Source organism: Engystomops pustulosus, chromosome 2 (genome assembly GCF_040894005.1).
Source record: "Engystomops pustulosus chromosome 2, aEngPut4.maternal, whole genome shotgun sequence".
Taxonomy (NCBI): Eukaryota; Metazoa; Chordata; class Amphibia; order Anura; family Leptodactylidae; genus Engystomops; species Engystomops pustulosus.
Genome location: NC_092412.1, coordinates 178,457,408 through 178,472,152, shown reverse-complemented (window position 1 = coordinate 178,472,152; position 14,745 = coordinate 178,457,408). Strand labels below are relative to the sequence as shown.

The window sequence follows — 14,745 nt, the reverse complement described above, 5'->3', positions numbered from 1 at the left end:
TTATTTACCACATATGCCAGTGATGGCGAACCTTTTAGAGACAACCTAGTGTCCAACCTACAACCAAAACCTACTTTTATATCGCAAAGTGCCAACATGACAACTTTTAAGCAGTAACCTATTGATCCTACCTGTATCACAAGTTTCAATCAGATTGGCGTCCTGAGGACGCCAATACAATAGAAAGAGGATGGAGACATTTGGATTATACCTACAGGGTCCCTGGAAGAGGAAGAATCAGGGGACCCAGAGCAGGAGCTCCAACAATAATCCATCTCTGTCCACACCTTCTCGCTTCTTGTCTAGTCTTGGCAGCCAAGGAGGTGTCGCTTTAAAATAGCACTGAGCATAGGATGTCCATGGCTGTCTTGGACCACAGGAGGAAGCCTTGAGTCATGTGTAGCAAATTCTGTGCTGGGGTTAAGGCCTGGGTACCCACAGAAAGGGCTCCAAGTGCCACCTCTGGCACTTGTGCCATAGGTTCGCCACCACTGACATATGCCAATAGGGGTGAATTAAGAGAACCATGGGCTCTGGTCTGTATAAAAAGTCTGGGCCCTTTACATCTCAGAATTTTACATTGTTTTAACAAAACCCTAAAACCACATTCAAAAGCTGCGTTTGATTAGCATTTTGAAGTGCAATTCAAAGCCGGGGGGAGCTTGCTCCAATTGTATATGCATTTACATGTAAGCGCTTGGGATTGGGAGCAAGCTTACATTTCTTGTCGGTAAACATTGCAAAACATGTGTTGCTCATTCACAATCACAAGTGTGAAGGAAACCGTGATGTTTCGGACCCCTGAAGTTATCCTTTTTTGACACTTCCAGAACGCACGGGTTCTGAGGCGCGTAGTAAGTGATTTAAAGTTGTCCACACAACTTCTGGATATGGCACAACAATAAATCGCAACCCTGAATGTCTTTAAGACCCCTTTCACTAGCCTCAGTGAAACAGAACCTTATCAACCTAATGAAGCTGCCACTAGTTCTCCTTTAATATAAGCCTGGTCCATAACGGGATTATATAGGGTAAGGAACCAACCCGGTAGCATGTATATAGCTGAGACATGGACATGGATCGAGATAAAAGAGCAACACAGGTTAAATTTTATATTTAATTGCCTTAAGGGCACACTAGACAAACGGTACACACAATTGATATGTATACAGTTAGCAGAGTACAAATACCCAGGTAGTACTACAAGTATCATAAGGTATGTTACTTACCTTATGTGTGGGCCTAATGGAACCGGATGGTCTACACCTTAAGATCTTGCCTCTGCACTTGATGGTAAATGGTTTCCCAGATGAAGACGAAGCATCAGGGGTGTTCTGATTATATCAGGTGCAGACACACCTCTGCCCACCTACAGAAGGGCTCATTAAGCCCAGAACCTTGGAGAAGTCATATTCTCAAGGGGAAGTCATAGGGTCAGGGTTCTGGTATTATTGGATACGGGTGAATCCCTGGATCACATTGATACCCATCCCGACATATATATATCTCCGGACCCAAGGGTGCTAGAGTCTTGGGGCACTGGGATCCCCTGTCGATAACAAATCTAAAAATGTAGTTTCCCTTGGGCTGAGATGGACTAAATCTCCATAACCAACATATTGGTCCAAAAGTTTTATGACTGATTGTCACTTGTTTAAAAATGGGAGAAAAATGTGCTCCAGCCTTCTGGAGATGCTGTGGCTGCAAAAGGTGTTAGTTAATAGCTAACCCCCACCGAGCCAGAGTTCCTCTGCAGCCTTTGTAGTGTTAGATAACACTCGAGCTGGCTCCATTAGGCTAATTGGGATGAGGCTAGAGGGAAGTGGGGTATTTGAGTAGTATAGGTCATTCAGAAGCTGCTGCTAGGTAAACTTAGTAATTGCAACTGTAGCCACTTGCTGCCTTCACACCTATAATAGAAAACTTAGCCAATTTTAATCTCAACAAATTTCTTTAGTTGTTTACACAAAACATGACAAAATCTAAAAATGAAGTAATAACAGGTGAATCACTTTGGGTTGATGAGGATATCACATAAAAAATTCATGGGACAGGAATAGGGGGTATCGTTGACTGATAGTTTGTATGTAGTCATACAATTTTGGCGCACGCGATCGGATTGTGGTGCATCGGCGCCGGCATGCACGCAATGGAAATCGGGGGCGTGGCCGAACAAAAACCTCACGGATTCGGAAAAGCCACTGTATTTTTAAAAAAAAAGTGTCGATAGGACGGTGAACTTCAGTGCATTCCGATGGTCTTCAGCGCAGCAGCGACACCTGGTGAATGTCGGAGGAACTGCCTTAGTGAATCCCGGCCGGACCCGAACCCGAATGGACTGGGTAAGTAAATCTACCCCATTGTGTCAAAATAGCATGTAACAATTCATGAGATCAGTTGTGTGACAACATACCATTAGCCATAATGTGGCCCCCCGTCTACCATGAAAGGATCCTTGTAGCCAAGATTATATCATCTACCAAGTCTGTGGTCCATTTCCTCCGTCAAATAGGAAGTGAGAGCAGAACCACATCAGGTATCCCATATCTTATTAAATTTCACAGGGCATCCTCAGCGCCTAAACATAACTTTTTTGACCGGAATTATCTTATTTACTAGGTATTTCCATTGAGAAGGGCAGGGCCTAATATCACTAATCTAATGCAGGGCGACAGCCTTACGTGCTATAAATTCCCACAGAAAAATTCTCTCATAATCTGTCCACTGCTCTTCACCTGATTCCAAATAGACATATTGGAGGGGAGGTAGGGACTGGTTGCGACAATAAGGTATATAAAAACTGTGTGATCGACTGCCGGAAAGATGATATATAATGATATATAAGTCCAGTACATATGGTCGAAGTCAGACGAAGTTTGTGCACATCTTAAACATTGAGGAAAGGGTAGTCTTACCATCTTATAAAGCCTAAGTGGGTTCAGATAGCTACGCTGAATAATATAAAGTTGGGTTAGTCTGATATTGATAGCTGGGGAGAGATAAAGATGGGATTCCAACACATGCGCTAATCAACTAATTCTGGAATCAAATCTTGCCATGCCTGCATGGCCGTAGCTGCTCCTTATTCACCTTGGCTTCTATCCAAAGTGGAGGGAGGGTGGTCCCGATTTTGAGTATGTGCTGCATGACAAAGCTGAAGATATCTGAAAATGTCAGTATGCTACTGCTCAAAAGATCTAAAGGAACCATTGTGGTACAGGCCACCTATTGTGTGCACCCCTGCTCCCTGTAGAAGCTAGCTAGATTCCACAACGGAGTCTCAGCTGGAACATCTGCATAGAGAGAGACCCCTGACTGCCTTCCAGACCGTCTTGGCTACCCTATGAATTGGCAGGAGTCCCTTAACACTATCATTGTCAGACAGTAGGAAAGACCACAGGTTAGGCTTCCCCAGATTCCCCAAGTTGCCAACCTTCTCTCAGGATAAGTAAGTTCCTGGTGGGACAGCCAGGATGGTAAATATTTCAAGCCCAATACATTTTATTGTAATTATGGGGACCTTATAAATTATAAACAGAAATCATGGGGTAGTCCCAAAGACCTGCATGAATGGACTTACAAAAGGGTCCAATGAATTTTGTCTATTGTCTACAGTAATATTTTTTCTTTTCTATTAAAGATAGCCCAATATCCTTATTGTGAATGGAAATTTAATTGTTTTTTTTCATGGTCACCAATGTAGGAAACAATAACCGGCTACCCTGGTATATTACCCTATACTGGTCAACGGAGTCAAAAAATAAAAAACAAGTACAATAAATGTAAAATAAATGATTCCCAGACTGGTGAAATGGAATAAAGATCAGTGACTGTGAGTTCTTACAATCTACAAGGGATAGTAGGTGAGGCATGAATAAACAGACAAGATCAGGTACGCATACAGCATAAATGTATTTATTTTTTACTATAAAGTCATTTAACATGATTCCATGGAACATGGATTAGAAAAATGGGTAGAAGTATATACCGGTAGAGCAGGTAGAAGAAGAAAATATACAAGTCACATGCATACTGCATATATGTGTACGGTATGAACAAAATGTTTGTTAATAGAGTATTAGCGTTCATATTTAATTGAGTTCATCTGCCATATATATACATTTCTTCAATTGGATATTATTAAATATATATACTTGAATGAAAACAATTTCCCATACATGTAGTGATACTGTCCCTTAGAAATAATGGACAGTTGTCCTTGGATATGACCACACCTGCTGGAGTGATTGCACAAAGAAACAAATAGTTTTCTCATATGAAATGCCTGGGAGTTACTTCATGTCTCACAATCATCCTCTGTTAATAAATAGTTAATCAACATGGTCGGGTGGAGGCCTCAAAAGCTCATGTGTGGCCCCCACTGCAAGATTGCAGAGGTGGCCATATCCAAGAACAATGATCATGTTTCTGAAGGATAACATGGCTACATTTATGGGAAATAACTTTTTAATAATATGCATATAGAAGATTAAATTGAATGTTAATTTTCAGACGGGAATATACTCCAACTAAGCTATATATAGCAGTGAGATAAAAGGGTCTCCCTGTGTAACTGGAGATCAGTGCTTAACAACTCCTTCAGTGAAGTACTAGGTTTGTGAGCTGACAGCATGGACTATCCCGTAGCCCTGGGCTGTGTGTGAGTACAGCTGTATGATCACATGTACTGGCTGCTCACACATTACACCCTGCCCTTCCCACTTGTTGTCATAGGAGTGGAGAATACAATGTTGTGCTGCAGTCATTATAGGACATCCTCTTTATAAGAAGGGAGGGAGTGTGGAAAGCTGTTGTAGACTGGTAGAAGAAGGTGAGGCACAATGGGGTTCATAAAGGGAAACAGGCTGCTACTGTGACAGATCTCATGCTGTAAAATGTAGAACTGCTTCAGCGTCCTTTTACTACAGAGCATGAGTGACGTGGAGGTCGTTGACAGTCAAGATCTTAGATGACTAACTAAGGCAAAGAATTTCCTCATACTTAGTGCCTGCCCAAGCCCAAGAAAGTATAAAGAACAGCTTGTGGTGAGTATCTCTTTACTTGCTTTTGGTGTGGTGTCTCTTATGTGTGAATATCTTTTAGTTTTAAAGTAAACATTTTGCTAGGGCAGACACTAACAGTAAAGGAATGTGTACGTAGGACCCCTTCCTTCATTCTCCCTCTCCTAGATATGTATGAACTGTATATACACACACATGCCACACATATACATTAGGCTTTGTACACATATGCATAGGAAGTGGTCATCACAGATTCTATTATAAAGGTTCAAACAATAAAAGACCAAATCATAACTAATGTGTAATCTGAAATATTACGGTGTGCAACAGTAAAGGGTTAAAGTGAACCAGATTTTCTAGTCTAACTTTGCACTGCCTAATTGGTGCACTTTTAGCACAACTTAGGCCACACCCTTTTAACCAATGCCACACCCATTTCATCATACTTAGATAAAAGTGTCTTAATTTTTTTTTAAAACTCTTGATTAATGTACTGCAAGGTATGTTAGACACATTTATATTATAAACAGATACATGGCAAATGTTATAAAATAATATGTATCATAATTATTAGTCCTAACAAATCCTGCAAAAACAAAAATAAATTATTAGTTTTTGTGACGAAAGGATGAAAAGATGAAAGAGATCTGTATCTCTCAAATACATACATGAAAAGCTTTCCATGGTGTCCATTTATCTATTCTGCAAGGAAAATGATGATCCAGGTAGGAAAGACAAGTACCAGAGATTTCTGGATCAGAGAACAGTACCATGTTTTTGTCATCTGTTGTAAGGATACATGTGGAATGCATCCCCAGTGTATCCTTACAATGGAGAGCTAATGCATTTCCCTCTGCTCATACAGTGGGACACGTCATTTCATGCTACCTCACCCCCCCTTAAAGAGGGGATACTGTGAATGCCCTCATATTGACAGTTACATCCTGTAGATCTCCTTTCGCATATGCTCAAGAGAGGCCAGGAATGATTGCAATATAGTTGCATTCGTCCTCCCCAATATCCTCTTATGGCCTCCGCTGAGCAAATACTAAACTTTACAGCAAGAAACAGGATCATAGTAGTGCAGACTGCTACGTTTTCTATCCAGCTGAATGTGACGTATACTGAGAAGACGGAGGGAAATAGGAAGGCGTTGCCTGCCAGAATAATATATCTATATATCTAGAAAAGTTATATGTATGTAGCATAAGCCTAGTTGATCAGAGTAGTGCATACTCTAATTTTATCAGATAGGATTGGATCAATGGACCTTTCAAAACATCCAGGGTGTGCATAATAGAAAAGCCTATCAATGCTTCAGAGTTAAGTCCGAGTAGACCTGGACAGCACTCGGCCATGAAAATCCTTTATGTGCAAGGGACCTCAAAACAACTGGTGCACATGGCTGCTATGTCCTCCCTATTAAGGGATAAGTGAAATGCTGACTTGAATGATTCTGGTGTGTAAAAACGGATGAAAGTAGGACGCATAGAAATTTTCTCTTCATGTCATCATAGTGAAAAAAAAGCTGACATGTTATTATACGTATTTTATCCTATTCAGGATTTATCCCCTTGTCGTTTGATTTCTTTTACTACTTTTTGAGACTTTTTTGACTGCAGTGTCAACAGCAACAAAAAGTCTCAATAAGTAGTACAAGAAACAAGACAATGGGGCTCATTTACTAAGGGTCAGGGGAGCGTATTTTCGGCGAGTTTCCCATCAATTTCCGTTTTGCGGTGAATTGCCCCGGGATTTTGGCGCATCAGCCCTGGCTTGCACGCAACAGAAATGGGGGGAGGGCGGGCTGGCGGAAAACCCAACGGAATCGGGGTGCGAGATTTAACATTTAGAAATGTGTCGCAAGACACGCACTTACAAGCACTGGGAAGAAGCAGGTGAACTTCGGCGTACAAGCAATGGATGCAGGAACTCGGGCGCACAATCTTAGTGAATCGCAGCAGACCCGAATCCTCGATAGACAACGCACCGCGGAATTGCAACAGGACCATGTCATTAAATCTGCCCCAATGTTTTGTTAAAGGGGTTTTTGCAGGTGCACGAGCCGTTAGTATCACAGAGAGCAATAGGAGATGTTCCTACTATCCGCTCGTGCACCTGCGTGTCCATCACATGACCATGGGCAGATTTTTATTCACAGGAGTTAACATAGAAGCTTCCTATAGAAGGACAGCTGGCAGAGATCTACAAAACCATGAGGAATTGATAAAGATATATTGGAAAATTGTATCACTTTTCATTACGCAAACAAAGGTCCTCTATAAAAATGTAGAACTATTGTAGTACTGTATTATTGGGGAAGAACAAGGTATCCTATTGCTTTACAACAAAACACCTTATATGACATACATTCTTTTGAAACCTTATCCATAAAGTTAATAACATGCATGTATCTGCTTTACATCTTTCAGCTCTTCATGTATTCTGATAAGAAAGTGGATCTAAAAATTAATATAATTGGTCCTATGGGGTAAGATCAAAAATGTATTTGTTTAAATATTTTGTCTTTTTTCTAATCCCAAGCTATGTTGTCATGTCTTAACATTATTATTTGGGAAGTTTCAAGAGGGGGACATTAACATAATTTCTGGATAAACTCTCATTGAATATGAAGTACTGTGATTTTGTAAAGAAAGATTTGGTGCCTAATGTTTTGTACCCAAGCTCAAACCCGAGTTTTACTTACATATGTATTTAATCTGTGAAGCGCTATGGAAACTGATGTTGCTGTATAAAGGTTATTATTATTATCTGTTGCATGTTCCATTTATGCAGTGATAGTATCAAAAAGCAGTTGGTGTCTATTGTTTGTATAATGAAACCCACAATTAATGTTTGAATACAAAAGGCTTGAGCAATAGTTTTATGGAGTGTTACTTGTACAAGCCACGTGGGACCCAAATAGCAGAAGACAACCACCTTGTTTACAAACAGCTTGGGTGAAAATTTACAAGAATTGCATAATATCGGAAAAATTATTAAATATTGTGATTTATTTTATGCCTACAGAACTGGAAAGACCTCCCTTTTGAACCAATATGTACATAAATGGTTCCAAAATGACTACAGGAACACATTGGGAGCACACATACTTACCAAAACAATTCAGCTAGAAAAAAAGACCATTAAGATGCAGGTGAGTAGCCAAAAGAAATCTAAAAGAATACATTTTTTTTCAAAGCACATCATGAACAAAAGACTTGTGCCTTAAAAGTCTATATATTGTAGCCAGCAAACATCTGTTTTTATAATTCTATAGGCTGTACAGGTTCTATGATTCTTTAGGATGTTGTGAAATATTTGAACTTAAAAAACTTTGTGGAATATTCTAAAAATATGTAAACTATAGTTCTAGGTGCTATAGGTCCCTATAAAGTGTAATCTGAAATGACACTTCCCTTCCAATCATTCAGTCTGACTCATTTCAAGCAAAATGTAACTGTTTTCAGGCAAGAAGTGAATCTTTTCCACCTATTTGAATGGGACTGAGATTTTGTCAGATTTTTCTGTAGGTAAATACATATATAACATAAAAAAGGTTATTCTGTATGCTGGTTACTGGTTGACTTTAAGGGTTCATTTACACGGCCGTCTGCGGGGACGTACATGCAGCCGCATGTACGTCCACGCAGACGGCAATACCAGCACGGCGGCGATACGGTGCCACACATGTGTGGCACCGATCTGGGCCACACACCACAAAAAGACAGAGCATGCTATCACAGCGGGCATACCGGTTGTGAATGCACCCTAAATGTTGTTTTACTTATTTTGTTATAGTTTTACAAATAAATATAATATCATGTAAATGACATATGAAGATGAACAAAGAAAAAACAAAAGGTTGCTGTCATAAACTATAGTAGAACATACCTGGTCCTGCTTTTTAGCAGCCAACTGTGCCCCCTATGCTATCCCTCACCTTTCTCCAGGTGTAGCTGCCTGAGGGAAGAGGCTCACAATGCCTCATGGCAGGTGCATTCCTGGATAATCCTCTCTTTCCTCAAATTATTCAGTAAATTATACTTATACTAAATAATATCAATAAAAACCAAAATCATTCAGCTAAAACACAAAGTCATGTGCCTCAAATTGGAAAGTACAACTTGTTCTGCACAAAATATGTGGATATAATAGTTGTCGCCACAAGAAGACAAATAAACAGGAATGGCTTTTGAAATGTGACAATGACTATATAACCCTTTCATAACCAAGGATCATTGGTACCTGAATGTCCATGTCAGGTTTTCCAGTTTTAACCCTTAACTCCATTTTTCACACCCCCCCTTCAAGGGTATGTATGTATTGCCATGTGGACATTGAGGGGAGCGTCCGCCACAAAGTGGGCTGGCGTGGGGCGTTCCTGCCCTGTGCCTGCATACCTTCTGAAAACCTGCAAACTGGTTTCCATGCGACACAAATTGGGGGGTGTGGTGTTGGACGATCCGACTGGTGAACTCCGTCAGACCTGAGCGGGGAAGCGACACATGTACAATATCAGGCACACAATTTTAGTGAATCATGGCACAGTGCATTGTTGTTGGCCAATGCACTTTCAATGAACTCCAGCGTAGATGAGTAAGTAAGTAAAGCGTCAGAAAATGAGCCCCATGGAGTACTGGAACAGTAACATAGCTGAACTAGAGCTAGTGCAGAGAAAGGTTACCAAGGTAATTAGGGGAATGGGTGCATTAGAATACAAAGATAGGTTATTTGGAAATAAAGATGTTTATGGGGTGATCTAATTAAAATGGACAGTAAAGAATAGACAGCACAGAGATCTTTCTAATGATCTTTTTACACATTGGCCTTTAACAATGATAATGGGACATCCTTCTGCCTATAGAAAACAAGGTTTTCAGGAAAAACAACTTATAAGAAAGATGGTAAATTTATATGTAAACTTTTAACTGCTGTTCAAAGGTGGACATACCTACATAATAATACCATTCACATAACTGGAAGCCATGCATACTTTTACTAGAGTGTTTGGGTGAATAAACTGGCTTATATTTCCTTTTTATTGGAAGCAAAGATCTCAGTCTGTTACTGTCTGACATTATAAAACATAAGTTCTTCTTCAACAGATCTGGGACACAGGGGGACAGGAACGATTTCGCTCTTTGGTGTCCTCCTTCTATAAGGGCTCTGATGGTTGCCTTCTAGTCTTTGATGTCACCGATGAGGAATCTTTTTCAAGCCTTGAGACTTGGAGGACAGACTTCATGAATAAAATACAGTCACCTGTTACTAATTTTCCTATAATTATTCTAGGAAACAAGATTGACCTGGGGGGTAGACAGGTAAGGATATGTTTCTGGAAAAATATATAATAATAGCTGTTTGGTTGTCAGGTACCTTTAAGGATCTTTTAGCTGAGTTATGAGTTATAATACAGAAACCTAATAATATTCTCATTTATCCTGTTCCTGCTGGCAAGAGTCATAGAGTCTAGAGAACCTTAGAAATGGTAATGCAAAGAAGTTTTGAGGAGTAAGATGGTAGTAGCTTCACTTACTGTATACAAAAACTCCTCATACATATCACAAAGACATTTACATTAAATCTGCAATAAGAGGCTAGAAGCACCATTCTATTCCGGAAGTGAAGCTATTAGGGATTATTAGGGAATATTTCCAGTTATTCTTCTAAGACAGATGTTGCTGCATTTTTCTTTGGTTTGTGTGGCCTGGCCCATGTCCACGTAATGGTTTGTTACCGCCATTAAATATTTTTTGTTTCTAGAGAATTGTATTGTTAGTTTTATGTGCTCATATATTACAACAATTGTCACAGAATCCATGTGTAATGAAAACCAATAATAAACCGCTCTTAAAAGGAATCAGTCATGCGGATATTAGCCCAGAAAGCAACCACGATTATCAGGTCATTCACAAGTTACCATCTATGTTTTACTATTTTTTGTTAAGATTCAGCATTAAGCTTAAAAGAACGGAAATTTGAAATTCCAACGCTTTATTCATATGACCTGTAAAGAAAAGTCATGATCCCCTCCTGACTTGACATCCAGTCTGGATGGTAACTGCAGATGTCAGCTTGTGATTATATACAGATCATTTGTATAAAGCTCAAATTATTTATCTTTTGTAATGCTGAGTCTCCGAGAGAGTAGTAAAGCATCATTGTTACACTTTGTATGTGCTAATCCTTATGACAGGTCCAGAGTTTTTCTAATGTATGCGCCAGCAAAACACTATCAGTAAACTTTGTTCCCTCAAGTTAAATTTAACAAACTAAATGGATATGTCCTTGGAGACTGATGTAGTACAATGCCTATTGTTTATGTCATTTGTGCAAGCTTAGGGAAGTTTAATCAACTTTATCTGTTTTAGGCCTAACAATGAACCTATAGTAAACAACTTGTGTTGAAGGTTTATGCTGTCTTAAACTTATTAAACTCAATTCAAACAAGTATTACTTGAAGAGGCACTTGCATTGTAGCTTCAAAACAATTAGAGGGTTGCAAACTGAATGTTAGATGGATGGGTTTTAAAAAATCTTAATTGAGAGAAAGTGGGTGATCAACAGTGCGGCTATTATGATCACTGTGTTCATTGCATAGAAGAACCTGCTACTGAAGTACTAATCAAAGCATATATTGAAAATGAGAACACAGTCTTACTGAACTATATTTACTGCTAAAAAATAATTGGAATCTTCTCAATATTCAATGATACACCTCAAAAATAATTTAAAGAGGACCTTTCCCCACCCACACATGTTCCAGCTACTTTTATAAGTTCCACTGTTTCTCTAGCATCCACTATTATTGAGCAAACAGTGCGGTTAGTTATGGCTACTTAGGCTCTCTACTGTCAGGTGGGTGGAGCTCCCTTCTTGGGGTAGGACCCCCCCACACACACACACACACACCTGACAGTAGGCACTCTGATTAGCATCTTCTATTGAAATTATTGCCCATGATTTCTTAGCACTGTTGGGGGGTAAAGCAAATAAAAAACTGTGTGAATAAACAAAGTGTCACCAATTAAATTTTGGAAAAAGTTGGGATTGGTGAAGGTCATGAAATTGCCTATTTAAATAATAGTAGTAGTTACATTACTGTCATGTCATTTCTGCTGTAGGTCTCTAGAGAATTGGCAGTTTCTTGGTGTGAAGAAAGAAAACTTCTTTATTTTGAAGTCAGTGCCAAAGATAACATCAATGTAGAACTAGCATTTGAAACACTTGCTAGGGGAGCACTAATACACGTGAGTACTGAGATTTACTTTCCTAGTGCTGATGTGCGAGACATTAAGTTGCTAACTGCATGTTCCAACCAATCTTTGGAAAGATGTCTGACCTTGTTTTCCTGATAGCAGGAGAAGAAGTTCTGAAAAACAATGTACATAGGTTATTGAATATACAGTATTGGAGCAGTACAGGTAGCAGTTGTATAACAGGGCTGTGTATAAGCCAGTTCCTGGCCCTATTCTCATGAGAGACGTTTTCATTGTGTATTCAGTTGTACACAGGTAAAGCTTCCTCTAGTGGCCAACAGCAGAACATGTTATTTTTCTTATTTCCTAAAATTTGAAAAGAAATAAAAAATTCCCTACTACTCAAATCAGTAAATTAATAAATAGCAGAGGAAATCCTTTAAATGTGTATTCCAATGTTGTGCCAATATCAGTGTAAAAATATAAAACACATTTTTTTATTTTTATTTCATTATTTTATATTTATTTATTGATGGATATCTTTTTGTTTTGCACAGTATCAAGAGTGTAGAGAAAGTCATCTCACCGAGTCCATCAAATTAACTCAACTTAAAGACTCTCATGACAGTGCCTGCTGCTGACAAAATATTCCTGCCTAGATGTGGACTGATAATGAAATTAATCAAATTGCTCAGACAAACCTATATGGGAAAGAAATAACTTGGTGGCTAAGTGATTTAAGTAAACTCCTATGGAGAAACCAGAGCATTTTCCGATTCTTTTATAGATCATGCATATGGATTATTGTTGGCATGGCCTACTGGAGAGGTAATATACTTTATATAAGCAGTATACAAGCCATTACACTAAAGTGAGCATTGAAAAATTGTATTATGTTATAAAAAAGACCAAAATCCAATGATTGTTCTAATTTCCCAACAATTCTCAGTCATGCAATTAAAAATGTTTTGCTGTTTCATGTGTTGGTGTATTCACCGTTTTGTAAATTTATATTGTACAACAAATGGCCTCCATATCTCATCCACCTAGATACCTATATTTTGATTAAAACTATTCACTCCTGATACAATGGGTCTGCCTTTTAACCCCTTAGTGACCAAGCTCATTTGCGCCTTGATGACCAAGGTCTATTTTTCAAAACCAGCATGTGTCAATTTATAAACTTATAAACTTTATCTTATATAACTTTAGAAAGCTTTAATTTACTCAGGTGTTTTTGAGTTTGTTTTTCCGTGACATTTTGGACTTCAAAATAGCGGTAAATTTTGGTTGACATATTTATCATTCATTTATGAAAAAAAGTTCAATTTATCATAGTATCATAGTTTATACGGTTGAAAAAAGACACTTGTCCATTAAGTTCAACCAATGAAGGGAAGGGATTGCATGAAGAAGGGATTTGCGGGAAACAATTCTATATAGCATAAACATTGATGTTATTTAGGTGTAAAAAGGCATCTAGACCCTTCTTGAAGCTCTCTGCTGCCCCTGCTGTGACCAGCGCCTGAGGAAGGCTATTCCACAGATTGACAGTTCTTGTAGTAAAAAAGCCCTGTCACCTCTGGTGATTAAACCTTGATTTCTCCAGACGGAGACAGTGCCCTCTTGTCTTTTGATTTGATTTAATCTGAAACAACTTACCCCCATACTTTTTGTATGGACCATTCATATTTTTAAATAAATTAATCATGTCCCCTCATAGTCGTCTCTTTTCCAGACTAAATAAATCTAGTTGTTTTAATCTTTCCTCATAACTAAGACCCTCCATACCCCTTATCATTTTTGTGGCTCTACATGGAACCCTCTCCAGCTCCAGGGCATCCTTTTTATGGACCGGTGCCCAGAACTGGGGGGCATATTCCAGGTGAGGCCAAACCAATGCCTTGTACAGTGGTAATATTACATCCCTATCCCGAGAGTACATACCACTTTTGATACATGACAAGATCCTACTGGCTTTAGAGGCATCTGATTGACATTGCATGATGTTATTCAATTTATGATCTACTAGTACCCCCAGGTCCTTCTCAACAAGGGACTCTACCAGATTTACTCCCCCAAGGACATATTTTGCCTTTGGATTATTAGCCCCCAGGTGCATGACATTACATTTATCCACATTAAACCTCATTTGCCAAGTGGACGACCAAACACTCAGTTTCTCCAAGTCACACTGCAGCCTATGAACATCCTCCATAGACTGTATTACACTACACGGCTTGGTGTCATCTGCAAAAATAGACACAGTGCTATTAATTCCTACCTCTATATCATTAATAAATATATTAAATAGTAGTGGGCCAAGCACAGAAGCCTGGGGTACACCAATTATAACTGGTGACCATTCTAGGAATCATTGAGCACAACTCTCTGGAAACGATCCTTCAGCCAGTTCTCAATCCAAATGCAAATGATTTCTGCCAAACCAATAGCCCTAATTTTACCCATCAGGCGTCTATGAGGGACCGTGTCAAATGCCTTAGCAAAGTCCAAGAACACAA

At 39.1% G+C, this 14,745-nt stretch overlaps 1 protein-coding gene across 1 annotated transcript; it reads left to right on the top strand.

The window, feature by feature from the left end:
* Positions 1-4,709: 4,709 nt before the first annotated feature.
* RAB7B (RAB7B, member RAS oncogene family) lies at positions 4,710-13,200 on the top strand. Its single transcript, XM_072137422.1, has 6 exons — positions 4,710-5,045; positions 7,454-7,512; positions 8,052-8,178; positions 10,130-10,345; positions 12,149-12,274; positions 12,781-13,200. The coding sequence occupies exons 2-6, from the start codon at positions 7,460-7,462 to the stop codon at positions 12,862-12,864; spliced, it is 606 nt and encodes a 201-aa protein (XP_071993523.1). The 5' UTR covers positions 4,710-5,045; positions 7,454-7,459; the 3' UTR covers positions 12,865-13,200.
* The last annotated feature ends 1,545 nt before the right edge of the window (positions 13,201-14,745 follow it).